The 21,910-nt window shown below is 45.7% G+C and overlaps 1 protein-coding gene across 1 annotated transcript in view; it reads right to left on the bottom strand.

Annotated features, from left to right (window-relative positions):
- nek10 (NIMA-related kinase 10) overlaps positions 1–21,910 on the bottom strand; it is a 348,724-nt gene that overhangs the window by 154,615 nt on the left and 172,199 nt on the right. Inside the window, exon 22 of the mRNA XM_078535698.1 lies at positions 1,215–1,285. Coding sequence (XP_078391824.1) covers positions 1,215–1,285 — 71 coding nt within the window. The remainder of the gene's footprint in view (positions 1–1,214; positions 1,286–21,910) is intronic.

Here is a 21,910-nt window from a genome sequence, read left to right as displayed (position 1 = left end):
TTGATGTAGCATAGCTGCTGAAGGGGAGTACTTTTACCTACATATGCTTGTCATATATTAAAACTTATGACATTATAACCTTATTGGTACAATATAAAATAAGAGCCATTTATCCCTAGTCTACAATGGAATTTTTGAACATATATGCTTTAGACTTATGGCACACATCTTTTACTGAGAGGGAAAATAAGTGACTCCTAGTTGATTTCTAGTGAGAATATTTATTAAGACTTTTCCTTGATAGGTATTAATTTACTATGAGAGTGATTGCTTCTTCTAACTCAACAATCTCATTCCACAAGTATACTTTATCTCTCTATCAATAATGGATAAAGAATCACTGTACAGTAGTCAATTAGGTTGCTTTTTAAACACAATTTAAAAGCAATTTTATCAATTTTTAATGCTTTTTTTTCTAGTGCATGCAGCCTTGAGGGTTTGTGATTTTATTGACAAAAATTCAGTATGATTCAAGAATTCTCTTTTAATAAGAACTTGACAATAAGCTCTCATTACTCCACACTCAGAGGGGCCTGGATATCTTTGTACATGAACCACAGAAAGTTAACATGCAGGTACAACAATTAGGAAACAAATGATATGTTGGAATTTATTACAAAGGTTTGGTGTATAAGAGTGAAGAAGTCTTCCTGAAATTGTACAGAGCCTTGTTGAGACCACACCTGGAATATACGGTGTACAATTTTGGACTCCTTGCCTTAGGAAAAATATACTTGTCTTGGAGACGTGTGACAGAAGTTCACTAGATTGATTCTAGGGATAAGGGGATTGTCCTATTAGGAAAGGTTGAGTAGACTGGGCCTACATTCCTTTGAATTTTGAAGAATGATAGATGACCTCATTGAAACATAGAAAATTATTGATAAGGTAGATGCTGGATGGATGTTTCCCTGAGCTGGGAAGTCTAGGACTAGGGGTCACCGTTTCAGAATAAGGGGTTGGCCATTTAGAATTGAGATAAGGAGAATTTGTTTTACTCAGAGAGTTATGGCTCTTTGAAATTCTCTACCCCAGAGGGCTGTGGATGCTCAGTTATTGCATATATTCAAGACAAAGATTAATAGATTTCTGGATACGAAGGAATTGGATAGGGATAGGAAGGTGTAACTGAGGTAAAAGATCATCCATGATCATTTCAAATGGTGGAGCAGGCTCGAAGGGAAGAATGAGCTACTCCTTTCTTATGTTCTTACCTTTTGATAGTCTCTAATACTTTGTGAGAATAGACTCCTTCTGGTACTGGTTCATATGCTGCTTCTACAATCTGTTAGAAATAAAGTTTAGAAAATTTATATGCAAGAAAAGGCTAAAAAAGTATTCTGTCTACAATCAAAGTCAGCTCTAAGTGGTTAAGAACTGGTGCAAATCCTGCCCGAATGATCAACTACTAATAGCACTCAACTCTAACAAACTGATTTGCATAATTTTTTGAGGTGCATGTCTAGGAAGGACTAGAGTGATGGAGGTAGAAAACAGTAGGGACATTAATAGGAAGTGTCATTATAGAGATTTGGTTGTGGGGAGTGCTCAACCCTTCAGTCCCAAGAGGTAGGTATTTTTTTTAAAACATTTTTTTCAGCAAGCTGGTAGAATTTATTACCTATAGTTGCCCTGAGAAGTTGGTGGTGGGCTGCTTTCTTGAACTGCTAACAGTGTGATACAACTGACTGACTTGCTGGCCACTTCAGAGGGCAGTAAGGAGCCAATCGTGTTGATGTAGGACTGAAGATACATGTAAGCTAGGCCAGGTATCCATCCCTAAAGAGCATTAGTGAACCCAATGGATTTTTATGACAATCCATTTGGTCAGATTTGTTATCTGATGTTAGCGTCTTATTTTCAGATTTATTTATTTAAAAACTGGAATCAAATTCCCCAACTGCCATGGTGAAATTTGAATTTATAATTCTGGCTTTTTAGCGTAGGCCTCGGGATTATTATTTCAGTTATTTAACTACTTCTATACATCAATAAGTTAAAGAAGAGGGATTTAGGTGTTTACATAAGTCTGTAGACAAGAGGCAGAGCAAACCAGCATCTGACCCAGCATGAGACTTTGTGCGTGAGGTTGTCCTCTTTTCCACTCCATGGTATCATCACACAGGTCAGTATGGTAGTATTCCTACAGGAATGGCACCAAGTCTCAGGCCAAGCTAATTGTTACTGTTCTTGCATGCACCGCTCCATGTTGTACAGTTGCCACAGTTGGCCTTGTAGATGGCACAGCATTTGCTCCATCACTGCCAGAGATCATAAGACAGGATAGGTTCCATAGTCACTGTAAAGTAGGTGAGTCAGAGCCTCTCAAAGTGGCTGGTGGCCTCTTGCTGGATGCAGCAAAACAGAAAGAACTGATTCTTAACCATCCTTGGCATATTTTTGTAGTAACTTCGGGTATAGCCTCTCCTGCTGTCTATCAGGGGTCATGTGATGTTCCAGGTGGCTCTGATCAATGAGCCCTAAGTGCGGATAATCCGGGGTGGGGGGGTGGTGGGTTGCGTGGGGATGGGGCTTCTTGATGAGAGTCCTGATCGAACATGTAGCATCTGAAATGCTCTCTGTAATAAAATTTATCTGTCTCTTGTTGAAACCTGTCTGGTCCATCAAGTCATTACGTTTGGCGACGAGGGTAAAACAGCTCTGATGCTGCACCTCGCTTGGTTAACGTGAGTATATCGAATCTTAAAAAAGAGGGAAGACTACTCACCAGTCATGCCACTCTTTGGCAGAATCAATCCTTATGATGCAACTATGGAAGACTGGAGCCAGTATGTAGAGCGCCTCAGGTTTTATATCATAGCGAATGAAATTACCGCGAAGGAAAAGCAGAAAGCCATCCTGTTGAGTGCATGTGTCAATAAGACATACAATCTCATTCGCAGCTTGACGGCTCTGAGTGCACCCAATTCTAAGTCCTACAATGAATTGGTGGACCTTGTGAAAACACTTCCAGCTGAAGCCATCCGTAGTAATGCAGCATTTTAAGTTTAATTCCAGAGTTAGGGCCCTTGGAGAGTCCACCACAACCTATGTAGCAAATCTAAAGCAGTTGATAGAACACTACAACTTCAGGGACATGTTAAAAGATATGCTGCGGGACTGATTAGTTTGTGGAGTTCATGACGACACTGTATACTGCCGTTTACTCACCGAGGTCAACATCGACTTTAAGTGCGTGCTAGGAATCTCCCTCGCCATGGAAAGTGCTGTGAGAGACTGCCAGGTTTTGCAGCACATACAACACGGCCCTGTCCTTCATGTGGGGCAGGAACCTACCGTCGAACGTGGTGCAAATACCAGACCCACAGCATCGAAGCAAGATGCAATGTCTGCTGTTAGAAACATGGAAAGGCCTAGTAAAAACACTTCAGCAGCAACTCCAAGATTAAGTTGGTATAGATGTGGAGTGACCACAGACCAGACACCTGTAAATTTAAGGAGGCGGAATACCATAAATGTCATAAGAAAGGTCTCGTAGTAAGGCAATTCAGGGCAAAATCGAAACAGCCTGTAAAGCAGCAAACCAACATGATTGAATTAAAGAGTACTGCAGAACCTGAAGCTGCTGACACTGACATTTATTCCCTGTATAACGTCACTGCTGTAAAAACTGAACTTATCACTGTCACAATCCAAGTTAATGAGAAGCCACTAATAATGGAGGTGGATGCGGGTGCCTCAACTACGGTGGTGGGAGAGCACACTTTCAAATACCTTAACGAAGGTAGGAAGCTAGTAAACCTGGAGTGGACAAGTGCTAAACTAAAGACATACACTGGAGAATCTATTCAGGTAAAGGGCATCGCCACAGTGCCAGTGTCTTACAGGTAACAGACAGCTCAGCTGCTTGTGATAAGAGTGAAAGGAGAAGGACCCAGTCTTTTAGGCTGAGACTGATTACAGAAGATCAAGCTTGACCGGTCTGAGGAGTTCCTGAAACGCTAAGGAAATACGGCATGGTATTTCAGAACGGAAGTTAAAAGGCAAGCAGGCCAAGATATATGTGGATCCTCAGGTGGCACCATGTTTCTTTAAGGCCAGCCTGTGCCTTATGCATTGAAGGAGAAGGTGGATGCAAAACTGCGCGGGTTAGAAAAGCTGGGCGTCATCCAACCTGTCCAATTCTCAGAATGGGCAACACCCATAGTTCCAGTGGTTAAGCCTGACCAAACCATACACATTTGTGGGGACTATAAATTGACCATGAATAAGGCAGCAAAACTAGACAAGTATCCCATTCCAAGGATAGATGACTTATATGCAAAGCTGGCTGGAGGCAAGGCCTGTAAAAATTGGATATGAGCTATGCTTACCAACAATTAGAACTGGATAGCATGTTGAAAGAAGACGTGACTATAAACACTGACAAAGGTCTTTATCAGTACACTCGCCTACCCTTTGGTGTATCATCTGCATGTGCAATCTTCCAAAGAACAATGGAGAGTCTTTTGCAAGGGCTTCCCCAAGTGGTAGTATACCGAGATGATGTTCTGATCACAGGGTCAACTGAGATTGAACACTTGGCCAACCTGGAGGCGGTGTTAAGAAGGTTCATGGAAGCCAGAGTACAGTTAAAGAAGGAAAAATGCACATTTCAAGCACCAGAAGTTACTTACCTGGGTCATGGGGTGGACGCCATGGGTTTGCATCCGGTAGAAGAGAAAGTTCGGGTAATAAAGAATGCACCCTCACCATCCAATATAACCGAACTTAAGTCCTTGATGGATATGGTCTACTACTATAGCCACTTCTTGCCTAACTTATCAATTATGTTAGCACACTTATACTTGTTGTTAAAAAAGAATCACCGTTGGTCATGGAATTCACAACAGGAAGAAGCCTTTGCGAAAGTAAACAAACTTGCATTCATTGTGTTTATTGGTACACTACGACTCATCAAAAGAGTTGGCATTAACATGTGATGCCTCCTTATAGTGTAGGAGCAGTGTTATCACAAAGAGCGGAAAAAAGATTAGAAAGGCCCATTGGCTATGTCTCAGGGAACCCCCTCCACAGCCAAGAAGGGTTATTCCCAACTAGAAAAGGACAGGTTGTGTGTGGTATTCAGAGTGAAGATATTCCACCAGTACCTCCATGAACGACATTTCACCATTGTGTCGGACCATAAGCCATTAATGGGTTTATTCAGTGAAGATGAGGCCATTCCACCAATAGGCTCAGCAAGAATGCATAATTGGGCTCTGATATTATCTGCATATGAGTATACGTTTACGTACTGCTCTGGTTTACACATTGCAAATGTAGACACACACAGTCGTCTCCCGTTACCAGATAGCATTGTACATGTTCCTATTCTACAAGAAGTTGTGCTATTACTGAATTTTTTGGATTCTTCGCCTGTGTGCACAAAGCAAATTAGAAATTAGATGAAAAGAGATCCAATATTGTCAAAAGTCAAAGACTTTGTTTTGCAAGGATGGTCAAATTCACCCGTATCTGAAGATTTGAGACCACTCCATACCAGAAACACAGAGTTAAGCTGTCAAGATGGAATTCTGTTGTGGGGTTCAAGAGATGTCGTCCCATCGCAAGGTAGGGAACCACTCTTGACAGAGCTTCACAGTGCACATCCAGACATATCAAAGATGAATATGCTTGTGTGGCAAAGCAATGACAGTGATATTGAAAGCATGGTCAAACGCTGTCTTCATTGTCAGCAACAACAGGAGTTGCCTGTTTCAGCTCTCCTACATCCCTGGGAGTGGCCTTGTCGACTCTGGGTTAGACTACATATCGATTATGTAGGGCCATTCTTAGGTACCATGTTTTTGTTGATCGTAGATGCACATTCTAAATTGATGGATATATACAAAGTCAAATCACCAACATCGAGCACAACTATCAAGAAGCTGCATCACTGTTTTAGCATACATAGCCTATCTGAAATTGTCATTTCTGATAACGGTACAGCCTTTACCAGCACAGTTTCAGAAATTCACGAATCAGACAAATTAAAACAGCCCCTTGCCATCCTCATCGAATGGTTTAGCCAAGAAAGCTGTACAAACTTTCAAGTCTGGTATGAAAGTTTATCAGAAGGTACTCTAGAATCTCCACTTTCTTCTCAGTTATCATACAATGCCTCATTTGACTACGGGTTGAACACTGTCTGAATTATTGATGAAATGCCGCTTATGTACACAATTAAGGCTGGTGTTTCCAAATTTAGAGAGGAAGGTAGAGTGGAATCAGAGTAATCAAAAATTGAATCAAGACGTGCACAGTAAAGCTCACACATTCAGTGTAGGTGGCACAGTATTTGTGCAAAATTTTGGAAGTGGACCTTGTTGGGTTCCTGGAACCATTGTCAAAAACTGGTCCATAATCTTTTCAAGTACAAGTGGAAGAAGAATCATCCGTAAGTACATAGATCATACGTTTGTTAGAGAGACATTCCAACAACCAACTATTCCACCTGTGATTAATGTCGAAATGTCAATTCCTGAGGTGACAGTTCGACCTAGAATAGACATGCCCGGTGTCTCTGTAGAGCTGCCAAACCCAGAACTGCGACTTTCTAATGATGTGTCTCATGCTGCAGTTCCAGATCCTGTTGAGGAACCTCTTGTGGTAATGTGGAATAAAGCATTAGTCAGCTAAATTGTCTAATGGGTTAAATGGTCTAAAAGTGATCATATTGTAGTATGGTAATTTATGTAATCTTTACTAATCAAGCAGTGTAAACTAATTACGAGGAGTATCTTTGAAAAGTTTGTGGTTACAACTGCATCCTGTTATGTGCTAAACGAAACAATGGTGTCCTGATTAAATGTGCTGATATGGTAATTTATGTAATCTTTATCTAAGATAGTTGTAGTTAAACTGTCTCCTGTCTTATTGTGAAATGTACCATCTGCCTGTAATTGTATTACTGCGTTCTCCCTTTGATCGTGCTAACCATGACATAACTGTGATTTCTTGATGTACGAACCTTATATGGTATGGATTTCCTGTTATGAGCTGTATAAACGACACTGGATTCTCTGTTCAGGGTGTTAGACTGACTAGGAACCACGTGTGGTGTCCTGAGCAGCCTACTCCCAAGCATACTTGAATAAATATAGTTTTGCTTCTAACAAGTCAGTGTTCTCGTAGTTGTGTCGCGATTCGACAGTAAAGCTAAGTTGCTTTAGTCGTATCAGGAGAGAACCGCAGAGACTTGATCTTTAATCATCTGAAGTTGTATATACGTATACGTTGTTGGATATTCAATGTTTCCCTGTAAATAGAAATTGTTAAAAAAAACTAAAGGGGGAGGAAATGAAGTAACTTTGGGTATAGCCTCTCCTGCTGTCTATCAGGGGTCACATGATGTTCCAGAAGGCTTCGACCAATGAGCCCTAAGCGAGGGCAATCTAGCGGGTGCGGCTTCCTGTGGCGAGTCTTGATCGAACATGTAGCACCTGAAAAGCTCTCTGTAATAAAATTATCTGTTTCTTGTTGAAACCCGTTCACTCCGTCAAGTCAATACAACTTTCTTTCATGCAGTATCACATAAAGCATGTGATTGGTGTGACCTTGAAGAACTATCAGGCATGGTAGTTAGTCAGGCATTCACATTTTATGCTGATAATATTGGGGATCTGCTACTGCACTCTCAAAACAAAAAAGAGCTTCTGTTTGCACTCCATGGGCAGAATCTTATGAGACCCACAAGGTGAGTTTGGAGGTGGAAACAGCAGGTGAATAGTAAAGGTCAATGTCAGGTCAAGGGCCTAATGCATTCCCACCTCCTGGCAATCTAGTCGGAGGTGGGCAAGTATTAGAAGTGGATACCCACCGGGAATGGCAGGTACGACAATAAATATTAATTATGAGGTTAATTAGGGGGACGAGGAGGAATCCGCATGGATCTTCCCTGCGAGTGAGAGCCTCCTGCTTAGTGTGAGCCCCGCAGCCCAGTGGAGGCTCCCTCCCAGCAGAGGCCTGTGGGCCATCAGAGCTGGAGGCATTATGCCACATTGATGGGGGGAGGCAATGATGTAGTGGTATCGTCGCTGGACTAGCAATCCAGAGACCCAGGGTAATGCTTGCCCAGGTTCGAATCCTGCCACGGCAGATGGTGGAATTTGAATTCAATAAAAATCTGGAATTAAGAGCCTGATGATGACCATGAAACAATTGTTGTAAAAACCCATCTGGTTCACTAATACCCTTTAGGGAAGGAAATCTGCTGTCCTTACCTGGTCTGGCCTACACGTGACTCCAGACCCACAGCAATGTGGCTGACTCTTACATGGCCTCTGAACTGGCCTAGCAAGCCACTCAGTTGTAAAAGACCGTGACCAAGTCACAAAAAAGGAATGAAACTGGATTGACCAACCTGCATTGATCTAGGCACCGGAAACAACGACGGTCCAGTCGACCCTGCAAAGTCCTCCTCCCTAACTTCTGGGGGCTAGTGCCAAAATTGGGAGAGCTGTCTCACAGACTAGTCAAGCAACAGCCTGACATAGTCATCCTCACAGAATCATACCTTACAGATAATGTCCCAGATACCACCATCACCATCCCTAAGTATGTCCTTTCCCACCGACAGGACAGGCCCACCAGGGATGGTGGCACAGTGATATACAGTTGGGAGGGAGTTGCCCTGGTAGTCCTCAACATTGACTCTGGACCTCACGAGGTCTCGTGGCATCAAGTCAAACATGGGCAAGGAAACCTCTTGCTGATTACCACGTACCACGCTCCACCATGTTGAACACCACTTGGAGGAAGCACTGAGGGTGGCAAAGGCGCAGAATGTACTCTGGGTGGAGGACTTCAATGTCCATCACCAAGTGTGGCTAGGTAGCACCACTACTGACCGAGCTGACCGAGTCCTAAATGACATAGCTGCTAGACTGGGTCTGCAGCAGGTGGTGAGGGAACCAACAAGAGGGAAAAACATACTTGACCTCATCCTCACCAACCTGCCTGTCGCAGATGCATCTGTCCATGATAGTATCGGTAGGAGTGACCACTGCACAGTCATTGTGGAGACGAAGTCCCACCTTCACACTGGGATACCCTCCATTGTGTTGTGTGGCACTACCACCGTGCTAAATGGGGCAGATTTTGAACAGATCTAGCAACGCAAGACTGGGCAACCATGAGGTCATCAGCAGCAACAGAATTGTACTATAACACAATCTGTAACCTCATGGCCTGGCATATCCCCCACTCTACCATTACCATCAAGCCAGGGGATCAATCCCGATTCAATGAAGAGTGCAGGAGGGCATGGCAGGAGCAGCACCAGGTATACCTAAAAATGAGGTGTCAACCTGGTGAAGCTGTAACACAGGTCTACTTGCATGCCAAACAGCATAAGCAGCAAGTGATAGACAGGGCTAAGCAATCCCACAACCAACGGATCAGATCTAAGCTCTGCAGTCCTGCCACATCCAGTTGTGAATGGTGGTGGGCAATTAAACAACTCACTGGAGGAGGAGGATCCACAAATATCCCCATCCTCAATGATGGAGGATCACAGCACATCAGTGCAAAAGATAAGGCTGAAGCATTTGCTGCAATCTTCAGCCAGAAGTGCCGAGTGGATAATCTATCTCAGACTTCTCCGGAGGTCCCCAGCATCACAGATGCCAGTCTTCAGCAAATTCAATTCACTCCACGTGATATCAAGAAATGACTGAAGGCACTGGATACTGCAAAGGCTATGGGCCCTGACAATACTTTGGCAATAGTACTGAAGACTTGCACTTCAGAACTTGCCGCGCCCCTAGCCAAGCTGTTCCATTACAGCTACAACACTGGCATCTACCCAGCTATGTGGAAAATTGTCCAGGTATGTCCTGTACACAAAAAGCAGGACAAATCCAAGCCGGCCAATTACCGCCCCTTCAGTCTACTCTCCTTCATCAGTAAAATAATGGAAGGGATCAGCAACAGTGTTATCAAGCGGCATTTGCTTAGCAATAGCCTGCTTAATAACCTGATGCCCAGTTTGGGTTCCGCCAGGGCAAGTCAGCTCCTGACCTCATTGCAGCCTTGGTTCAAACATGGACAAAAGGGCTGAACTCCCGAGGTGAGGTGAGAGCGACTGCCCTTAACATCAAGGCAGCATTTGACCAAGTGTGACATCAAGGAGCCCTAACAAAACTGGAATCAATGGGAGTCAGGGGGAAAAGTCTCCACTGGTTGGAGTCATACCTAGCACAAAGGAAGATGGTTGTGGTTGTGGAGGTCAATCATATCAGCTCCAGGAAATCACTGCAGGAGTTCCTCAGGGTAGTGTCCTCGACCCAACCATCTTCATCAATGACCTTCCTTCCATTATAAGGTCAGAAATGGGGATGTTCACTGATGATTGCACAATGTTTAGCACCATTCATGACTTCTCAAATACTGAACCAGTCTATGTCCAAGTGCAGCAAGACCTGAACAATATCCAGGCTTGGGCTGACAAGTGGCAAGTAACATTCGCACCACACAAGTGTCAGGCAATGACCACCTCCAACAAGAGAGAATCCAACCATCGCTCCTTGATGTTCAATGGCAGTACCATCACTGAATCCCCCACTATCAACATCCTGGGGGTTACCATTGACCAGAAACTGAACTGGACTAGCCATATAAATACTGTGGCTACAAGAGCAGGTCAAAGGCTAGGAATTGTGCAACGAGTAAACCACCTCCTGACTCCCCAAAGCCTGTCCACTATCTACAAGGCAAAAGTCAGGAATGTGATGGAATACTCCTCACTTGCCTGGATGAGTGCAGCTCCCACAACACTCAAGAAGCTTGACACCATCCAGGACAGAGCAGCCCACTTGATTGGCACCACATCCACAAACATTCACTCCCTCCACCACCAATGCACAGTAGCAGCAGTGTACCATCTACAAGATGCACTGCAAGAATTCACCAAGGCTCCTTCGACAGCACCTTCCAAACCCATGACCACTACCATCTAGAAGGACAAGGGCAGCACATAGATAGGAACACCACCACCTGGAAGTTCCCCTCCGAGTCACTCACCATCTTGACTTGGAAATATATTGCCGTTCCTTCAGTGTCGCTGGGTCAAAGTCCTGGAACTCCCTTCCTAATAGTACTGTGGGTATACCTACACCACATGGGCTGCAGCGGTTCAGGAAGGCAGCTCACCACCACCTTCTCAAGGGCAACTAGGGATGGGCAATAAATGCTAGCCCAGCCAGCGAAGCCCACATCCCATGAATGAATTTTTTAAAATTGACGGGGCTGCAGGCAGTAAAGTTAGGAAAGGGCCACAGCCCAAAGAAATCCACTAGAGGGGTTTCCCTTTGGCTCCCAGGGGCCCACCAGTTTCTGCACCCTTATTTTTAAATTTCATGCATGCCTCCGTTTTGATGCATGCACCCTTTCCATTTTGATGCATCCACGCACTCACTCTCCTTGTTGACTGAGCTATACCCACCTCAGCTGGCAGGGCTGCCAGCCTTCTAAAGCTGCCTCTTTAATTGGCCGCCTCAGGGAAGATTGTGCAGGCAGGTGGGTCTCACAGGCCATCGGGGATACGACCAGCATTTGTCATTGAAGGACAAATATTTTCAAAGGCATCAAGATTCCGCACCATATATCAAAATAAGCTGATTTAATTTTTCTCTGCAGCTACAGGTCTGTATGAGCTGGGAAGAGGGCATGAAACACCTCTTCGGCAAGTTTATTTGTCTCACACATCTTCATAGATTCTCCTATTATTATGAACATGTTGGTTCAAACCGAACAGAACCATGGGAGAGTCTTGAGGTTTGAACAGAACAGCGGCAGCAGAATTAGCGAAGCACATAAAACAAACACCAAGGGAATTTGAGAAAGTGACGTCGCAGTAAATGTGAAGGAGGGACATGTCACATCACAAGAAAGGGTGGCAGGGTCAAGTTACAGGTAAATATCTAATTTAACCAACCCATAACTTAAATGAAATCAAGCAGTTGAGTCCTTAAATTTATTTCTAGTAGATTTAGCTAAGTGTTTAAACAATGGAGGCCTGGCAGGACATCTCAGGTCTGGCAGGGCATCTCAGTCCTGTCGAATACACATTCTGTGACATATGGGAAGTCCAGGATGCTTCCCATATACATGGATAACTACATATCCAGGAAGTATCATCAGCTTGAGAAGCCTGAACTCTGGGTTTTGGAATTTGAGCGTCAGCTGATATCATCACAGTGCATTTGCGAGGCTGTGAGGTGGTCATCCTGCAGATTAAGATATGCAGATGGAGAGGGAATGAGTGACTGCCAGGCAGAAAAGGAGGACCAGGTGGTAGTATTGCAGGAGTCCATTGAGAACCTCTTGCTCTCTTTTTGGTATGCAGATCTGAAGACTGGTGATGGAATGGTTCCTGTGGGAGTAAAGCCAGATTCAAGTCCATGGCACTACGGGTGGCTTAGTACGGGTACAGACAGGGGTGACAGGAACAAGATAAGAAAAGCAATAGTTATAGGATATTCAATAGTTCAGGGAACAGACAGGTGTTTCTGTGTTTGCAGATGTCACTCCAGGATGTTCTTTTAATTCCCTAGTGCCAGGATCAAGGATGTCACTGAATGGCTGCAGAGCATTCTGCGGGATGAGGGTGAACAACCAGAGATTGTGGTCCATATTGATACCAATGACACAGATAAAAAGAGGAATGAAGTCCTGAAGGCAGAGTTTAGGGAATTAAGAAATAAATTATGAAGTAGTACCTCAAAAGGTAGTAATCTCTGGATTACTCCTGGTGTAACATGCTAGTGGTTATACAAGTAGAAGCATAGTGCAGCTGAATAATTGGTTGGACATATGCTGGCAAAGGGTGGACTTTAAGATTCCTGAGACCGATTGAGACCGATTCCTACAAACCACACAAGTTATACCTCAACAGGGCCAGGACCGACTAATGCTTTTGTGGATGGTCTAAACTACTTGGAGGGGGTATCATTAAGAAATTTGCAGATGATACAAAAATTGGTCATGTGGTTGATAATGAGGAAGAAAGCTGTAGACTGCATGTGAATGGACTGGTCAGGTTGGCAGTTAAGTGACTAATAGAATTCAATCCAGGTAAGTGTCAGCATTTAGAAAGTGCAAACAAGGTAAGGGAATACAGAATAAATGGTAAGACACTGAGAAGCGTAGAGAAACAGAGGGACCTTGGAGTGTATATGTCCACAGATCCCTGAACATAGCAGGACAGGTAGATGAGGTGGTTAAGAAGACATATGGTAGTCTTTCCTTTATTAGCCACAACATAGGATATAAGAGCAAGGAGTTCATGCTAGAACTGTGTAAAACACTAGTTAGGCCCCAACTAGAGTACTGTGTACATTTCACACTAGAGAGCATACAGGAGCGATTTACAAGGATATTAACAGGAATGGAAGATTTTAGATATGAGGAATGATTTGAGTTGGTTTCTTTGGAACAGAGGAGGCTGAGGGGAGATTTAGTAGAGATGTTCAAAATTCTGAGGGGCCTAGATGGTATGGAGGGAAGAATTCCCTTAGCAGAGAAGTCAATAATCAGGGGATATAGATTTAAAATAATTGGTAGAAGGATTAGAGGGGTGTTGAGGAGACATTGTTTTCACTCAAAGAGTGGTGGGGGTCTGGAACTCACTGCCTGAAATAGTGGTAGAAGCAGAAACCCTTGTATATGGATACTTGAGCATGCACTTGATGTATAGTAACCTACAGGGCTACGGGCCTAGAGCAGGAAAGTGGGATTGAGTTGCACTGCTCTCTTTTGGTTGGCACAGACATGATGGACCAAATGGCCTCCTTCTGTAATATAAATTTTCTATGTTTTCTATGATTCTGATTAGGAAACCCACTGACACCAATAATGGTGCCAGCACTGAAAAAAAAATTAAGGGCAAAAATAGCCTTCAGAAGCCCCTAATGGGCTTATAGAATTAGAGAATCATAAAATAGTTACAGTACAGAAGGAGGCCATTCGACGTGTCATCTTCTTGCCAGCAAATCTGAAAGTGCTGTTAACATTTTGTACCTTTAAATAACTTCAGACCTGAAAGTTTTCTGCTAGAAACCCTGGACACTAAGTGAATGGGACTAGGTGTCAAGCACACTAGCTCATTGAAAAATCATCCAGGGAACTTTCACACTATGACGGAATTTTCCATTTACGAGACTAAGTACAGGTGGTGGCCGGTTTTGGTGGCGGCCACCACTCTGCTTGGAATGACGGGAACTTACGCCCAATTCAGCGTTTGGAGGTTCATTAATTATGCACAGGCAAGTATCGGGCTGAATCACCTGGCGGTCAGCAGCTGATTCATTCGCCCACCGTCAGCTGGCTGGGTTGTTGGTCTGGCTGCCATATTTAAATGCCAGTCAAACACATACATCTCATTATCTTCAGCCCACCTGTCTCCAGGAGACCATTAAAGATGTCATCTAAGCACAAGAAGGCCGTAAGCCTCGAGAAGTAGGCTGCACCCCGCTTCAACCTCCAGACCCTCAAGGCCTTGATCAGAGGAGTGCAGGCACATAGGCATGTCCTTTATCCCAGGGATGGACCCAGGAAGCACAGCAGCCTCAAGTCTCCGGCCTGGATGCTGTCACAGAATAGGTCAGCAGGCCTGGCAACCCTGCCCGAAACACCATCCAGTGTAGGAAGAGGATGAATGATCTCATCCGCTCCACCAGGTAAGTCATCCTTCAACTCCCTCCAACATCAAACTCTCAGCTTCATGGCATCATGTACTCAAACAGCTACTCTCTACAGGGATCTCACACAGCCATTAGTCGAGGACACATATCACCACTCGTTCTCTCATGGAAACTTTCACATCACTGCCATCCCATCTATCATGTTGCTCACACCCCATCCTCTGGCCCTTCCGGGTAGGGTTCACCACACAAAGGGGACATGCATCGCACCCAACCTCTGCTCCATCTCTTCTCATCACATGCCTTTCTTTCGTCTTCATACAGCTGGCACACAACAGGCTGGGGGAAGGACAGCCGACATCATTGCCCTCACTGAGTTCGAGGAGGCTGCAGCCGAGCTGGCTGGGAAGGACAGGGATCGCTCTTGTGGCAAAGGGGAGATCGGTCTGTCCCAACAGCCTAATATGGATCATAGCTCCATCACTTCATCACATTCTGACAATCACAGTGAGTCACATGCAGTCTTATATTGCTCATGCTCGTCAATTGAAACTCTATTCTCTATTTTCTAGGCAGCAGTAGATGGAGGCCCACAAAGCAGCCCAGTGTAAGTCCATGCCCCCAGACCACATCTGAAGAGGAAGCACTGGAAGAATCATCACTGCACTCACACGCATCTTCCATCAACACAGAGACACACACGTCAGTGGAGCACAGCTATAGATTAGGCTTGGGGCCACTTTCTGGAGAACACCTCACTGACATCACCGCAGCAATCGAAGCAGGGACAGCCCAGGTCTCCGGCACTTGGAGGGCTGCTGGAGAACAGCCACCGCTTAGTCCAAGTCAGATGATGAGCCTCTGGAAGCGGCCGCCATCTCAATGCTGGAGATGCAGTGATGCATTGTAGAGCATCAGCAGTGATTCAACAGTCACTCAGCAGACTGGAGCAAACATTGGAGGATTCCATCCATATTCTGTCTGATGTCGTGGCTCCAACTTGCAAGCATCTCGGGGTCATGATAGGCAGGTTGGCAACCACCTTAGAGACCTTGGTCCAGCAGGTCTTGCCGGATTTGCGCTCAGCCCTTCACTCGATGGCCACACACCCTAGTGGGCACCATCAAGATGTAGGCAACATGGGGATAGGGAAGCTTGACCACCCTCCAGGTGCACCATTTCCTCAAGCTGCCAGGAAGGGCCCTCCAGCACCGACAGGGAGGATGAGCATCAGCCGGACGCCCTGGGGGCTCCCTCTCAGGATGCTCCAAGGGAATGCAACCACTCACAGTCCACTGTGCCTGTGACCCCATCCACTCCAACTGCTCAGACCGCTGAGGGTGCTTCTGCCCCTGAGCAGGAGACCCTTATCAGGCCGGGGCCCTTCAGGCCTCAGGCCACCAGAGGACGTCCACCAAGGTCATCGCAGGCATCAGGGCATAGTAGTCAGCAGGCTATCTCCATCTCTGCTGTGGATGTCAAGACTGCACCCAAGTAGGGTCAGGAATGTTAAGAAATTTTGTTGTCACTTCTGAGTCACGGGTGTGCTACCACTGTAAAGAAATTGCACTTTTGTCAATACATTTGATGGTTTGTGAATGTTTTGGTCAACTGAAGGTGTTGTGATTTTGTATATTGGAATCCTCTTATGTCGAGGTTTAGCTATCTTCCCATCAGTGATAGTGTCCCACTGTGAGATTCACATTCCTGTGATGTCAACCTCAGTTGAACTCTGCACTCTTGCGTGATGTCAGGGAGATATGTTTAAATCTTTATTTGAAGTGTGTGACGTAAGCGTTTCTAACCCTTATTCCTCAAGGAACACCATTGAGGGCATATCATCAGCATTGATATTCTAGCGGTATTTGTGTCTCCTCAGTGGTAGTGGCAGAAGATATGACATGCACGGGAGGAGAAATCCCTAGGCATGTCTACATCTCAGTCACACCAGTGTTTGTATCATTATACGCACTGCTCTCGTTCCTCAGTGGACTCTCAGTTCCCAGAGTGAGCGCATTCACAGAGCACTGCGCACCAAAGCAGAGATCATGGCCTGGTGATTCATGAGGCCAGAACGTACAAGTGTGAATGCTGGACTTGTTCTCGCTACAAGTGGTTGGACATCCCCTGAGATGAAAGGGAATTGCATCAGGGGTTAGGAGAGATGTGGCCATGTGCCCTCTCTTAACTTTACTCTTCCTCTCAGCAACTGAAGTGTCATGGCATGTCTCCCATGCCTTGCTTCCTCCATGGTGTCATTGCATTCATACTGACCCTCAGCAGCCTCCTGAAGTTCCTGGGCCTCTAGATCGTCATCTTCCGATGAGCTCTCATCCTCCTCCATTTCACCCTCTGGCAAGGGAACACCTCTTTGCAGTGCCAGGTTGTGAAGGGCACAACACACTGCAGTGATACATGAAACCCAATTGAGAGCGTATTATAGTGAGCCACCTGAGCGGTCCAAGTATCTGAAGCATATCTTCAGAAGCCCTATGGTCTGCTGTATAAGGGAGCGTGTGGAGCTGTGAGCAGCATTGAACCTCTCCTAAGAACAACTCTGAGAGCAGCAGCGTTTCAGTGGGTACCCCTTATCCCCGAGCAGCCATCCCTGCAGACATACAGACCCCTAGAAAATCTCAGGTACCTGGGAGTAACTCAGGATGTAGGAGTCATGGCAACTCCCAAGGTACCTAGAACAAATGTGCATTATGTGCTTCTGATGATCACACACCAGTTGTACTTTGATGGAATGGTAGCTTTTGCAGTTTATAAATAATGGGGGCTGCTGCCATGGAGCCTGTATTGCCACATGGGTGCAGTCTACTGCATCCTGCACTCTAGGGAAGCCTGAGATGACGCCAAAGCCGGTTAATCTCACAGCCTGGCTTTCTTTGTCCAGAGCAAACCTGACATAATGATGTGTCTTCCTGAAGAGGGCATCTGTGACCTCCTTTTTGCATCTATGTGTTGTGGACTGAGAGATGCTACACAGGTCCCCTGTTGATCTCTGGAAAGACCCAGAGGCAAAGAAATTGGGCACTGCAGTCACCTTCAAAGCCACTGGCAGGGGATAGCCTTCAATCCCACGTGGCATTAGGTCTTCACGAAGAAAGTGGTATATGTGATGAACCAGAGCTTGGGACAAATGCAGACGTGCCTGGCATTGTCTCTCACTAATTTGTAAATAGGAGACTCTTCAGCGGTATACCCTAGGTCTGGTGATTCGCCTCTGTTGTCTTGGTCTCTCCTCCTGACCTTTCTGTTCATGCTCTGGCTCCCCTTGACCATGTCCCTACTGCTGAAGCTGCGCATGGCATCGCCTCTCCCTCCTTCATCTCCTCCATATATTAGGACCCTGATAAAGGAAGCATTGAGCCCTGGATCCATTCGTGCTTTTGCCTTCTCTCTGAGAGGAAACATTGAAGACATTAATGATTAAAGGTCAAGAAAGTGAAGCTCAGAATATGAAACATATGGCAACTATAAGGGTCTATAGGTTTTCCTGCCCTACTTGCATGGTGGCTGATGCAGCCTTGTCCCTGAGATACCAACACACATATCGAGGTGAACGAGGTGGCATCCCAGATATGTAACATCTGGACCTCTACGTGGGATGTTAAGGTGTAAATGAGATGAGTGACCCAACCTAGCTCTGTGCTCCAGTCTCTGATAGAAATAGTAATGACCAATTAGTTGCTCATGGTCAATGAGTGGATGCCCTTTGGCCTGTTATGAATGCCAATCCTGCTAAACACGTGACTGACCTTCATTGATGGAATATCATATATGATGCAGCCGTGCTTCCTTCACTATTGCCTGCATTTCCAAATTCTTCATTCCTATGTGTTACTCTCGAGATGCAGTGACTGTGATGTGAAGCCACTGAGTTCTGAGTAGCCCTTTATCAGTGCTAATGAAGGTACTGGCTTTCAGTGACTTTCATTGCAAGGAGGTCTTCCTCCTTTCTCACTAAGCAGACTCACAGTCACTCTTGCAGCACCAACAAGTTAGAGGGCATCCCCAGAAAGGGATCCTTAGCCCAGCAGTGCGTTCCTATCCACTGTCTCAAACCCCTCCCGATCAGATTCTCTGGTACTTTCGATTTGAGATAGCGCCATTACTGTAGTGCAGCAAGATGGTGGTTCTCCACTATTACTTCGAAACGCAATTCAATGCACTCTCTCTCTCACCGTCTGCCTGCCTGATGTATACCTCACAATGTGAAGGTAGAGCTCTCTCCTGTTGTTCTCCAGCCTCCCCCAATAATACTGGATCCCATGGTTGTTGTGGAGGGCATTTCTACCCTCCCCTCTGAGCCCATCACTTGTGGCATGCCCATGCCCCATATGGACCTCTACCCACCCCATCTAGAGGCTGTGTGCATGGTCATCTACTGAGGTGACACCCCCCCACCCCACCCCCCAGGAGAGCTTTACATACCACCACCACCTTCCCCCCACCACTTTATTCTGTGTTTCCAATCTACAGGCTGCAGATGCCTCCAGTTACCATCACCATTCCATCTGCAGCCCAGTACATAGATAGTCATGCCCAAGGGCAGTAACTTTGAAACAGCCCCACACACCAAGCTGTGCTTTTTCCCACTGCAGCACACAGCCCTTGCCCCTTCCTGCAGTTGGAATACACTGTGCTCTCAATGGTTCCTCCTGCTGCATGCCCGCTGCACCCCTGGACTGTCTCCTATCTCTGACTTCTGACTATGAGGTCCACATAGCCCCTGGATTGCCTGTATTCTCCAACTCCTTTCCACATCGCCATAGGAGTATCTGTACTCTGCAACTCCTGACTGCAAACCCCTGACCAAGGACTTGGACTTTCACAGAATTCCCCATGGCCCTGATGACTGAGGACCACAATGTCTCTTCCCAAACCAACCCCCCATCTTGAGTCTCCATGCGATCCATCCCTCTTGTGTACACTAACAACACCCCCCTTCCTATTCCAAAGCCTGCGTGCATCCCCTTCTAGTCAAACACGTGTTATCCCTTTGATCCCCATGAATCTCAGCGTTTCATGTTCCCTTATCGGACTCCAGCTTTCCACCCCTCGGTCTACCCTCTGCCTTCCATTGTTCCCCATCCTCCTCCACCTCCTTGCCCCCTGCCTTCAATTGTGCCCCCTTTCCCCCGCTCACAGACCTTGTACAGCCTTCCTTCTCTATTGCCCCACTTGTGTTCACCCTTCTCCCCCTCAGCCCTTGCACAGCCTTTCTTCCCCATTACCTGCCTTGTGTACATCATCCTCACCTTCCCCTCACTCCACCCCCAATCGAAATGCTTTTTTCTGAAAGTGGAATTCTGCCTGAATACCAATGGCATCCTTGTGGACAACAGTGTCATCCACTGGGAGCAGAAGACCACTGCATTCCCATAGCCATATAAATACTGGACTAAAAGAGCACATCAGAGGCTGGGAACTCTGAGGCGAGTAACTCATCTCCTGACTCCCAACAGCCCGTCCACCATCTACAAGGCACAAGTTAGGAAAGTAATGGAATTCACTCTAGTTACCTAGATGAATGCAGCTCCAGTAACTCTCAAGAAGCTTGAGACCATCCAAAAAAAGCCAAACCCCTAGATTGGCACTCTGTCCACCACCTTAAAAATTCACTTGCTCCGCCATCTACGCACAGTGGCAGCAGTGCGCACCATGTACAAGATGCACTGTAGGAACTCACCAAGGCTCCTTAGACAGCACCTCCCAAACCTGTGACCTCTACCACTTAGAAGGACAAGGGCAGCAGATGCATGGGAACACCACCATCTGCAAGTTCCCCTCCAAGCCACACACCGTCCTGACTTGGAACTATATCGCTGTTCCTTCACTGTTGCCAAGTCCAAATCCTGGAACTCCCTTCCTAACAGTACTGTGGGTGTACCTACACCACATGAACTGCAGCAGTTCAAGAAGGCAGCTCACCACCACGTTATCGAGGGCAATTAGGGATGTGCAATATATGCTGCCCAGCCAGCAACACACATATCTCAAGGAAGAACAAATTGAAAATAAACCTGTGAAGAAATGTTTTTAAAAGACTGGAAAGTGAAAGATTTTATCAGTTAATCTAGGAAAGCATGTTAGAAAACATAAGTAAAACAGGTCAAAAATACAAAGGAGTACATGTAAATGAGAGACGTGGCAGGTAAATGGGGGAGATAGCTGAGGTATGCGGTTGCTGAAGTCAGCATTCAGATCAGCTAGCTCCAGGGGATCCAGAAGGAAAATGTCTGTTCCTGAAATCTGCCTTTAGCTTGATTGCACACGTATACGAGGCCAAAGTGCAAGAGGAGCGGCGGCCTTGGTAAGGAGGATCTGGTGAGTATTTCTACTGTCCAGTTTTTAAAGTAAAAATTGGTCTTTAATTTAGATTAAGTAGTGTTTAAAGTATAGGGAGTAAAGTAAGGTCCCTAGTATATATTTAATCTTCTTTAAACTAGAGGAAGCAAAAGTAAAGGGAGTAATTTAAGGGTAAGTCATGGCAGAGCAACTCAGCCACGTGGAATGCTCCTCCCATGCGATATGGGAAGACAGGGACACTTCCAGTTTCGGAGCTGAAGCTGTGGCTGATGTCATAGTGGAGCATCCGCAAGGCTGAGATCTTTGTGGATAGCATGTACGGTGAGGTGGTCACATGACAGGTAAACAGTGCACAGGCAGAAAGGTGACCACCAGAGAGAGTAAAAGTACTAGGCAGGTAGTGCAGGAGTCCCCTGTGTCCATTTCCTTCTTTAAGAGATTTTCTGTTTTGGAAACCTCTGGGGGAGATGATTTCTCAGGGGAATGCAGCAAGAGCCAAGTCCTTGGCAGCACGAGTGGCTCAGCTGCATAGGGTGGGGAGAAAAAATATCGGGAGAGCAATATTGATAGTGGATTCTATTGTAAGGGGAACAGATAGATGTTTCTGTGGCTGCAGATGTGACACCAGGGTGGTATGTTGCCTCCTTGATGCCAGGATCAAGGATTTCACTGAGCAGCTGCAGGACATTCTGAAGGAGGAGAGTGAACAGCCAGTGGTCATAGTCCATATCAGTATCAACGACATAGGTAAAAGAGAGATGAGGTCCTGCAAGCAGAAAAGAGGAAGCAAGGAAATAAATTAAAAAGCAGGAACTCAAAGGTAGTAATCTCAGGATTAGTTCCAGTGCCACATGCTAACCAGATCAGCAATAGGAGAAACCAGATGAATGCATGGCAGGGGAGATGATGTAGGAGGGAGGGATCAAGATTACTGAGACATTGGGACC

The sequence above is a fragment of the Cetorhinus maximus genome, chromosome 3 (genome assembly GCF_964194155.1).
Source record: "Cetorhinus maximus chromosome 3, sCetMax3.hap1.1, whole genome shotgun sequence".
Taxonomy (NCBI): Eukaryota; Metazoa; Chordata; class Chondrichthyes; order Lamniformes; family Cetorhinidae; genus Cetorhinus; species Cetorhinus maximus.
This window is presented reverse-complemented; position numbering and strand designations above follow the sequence as displayed.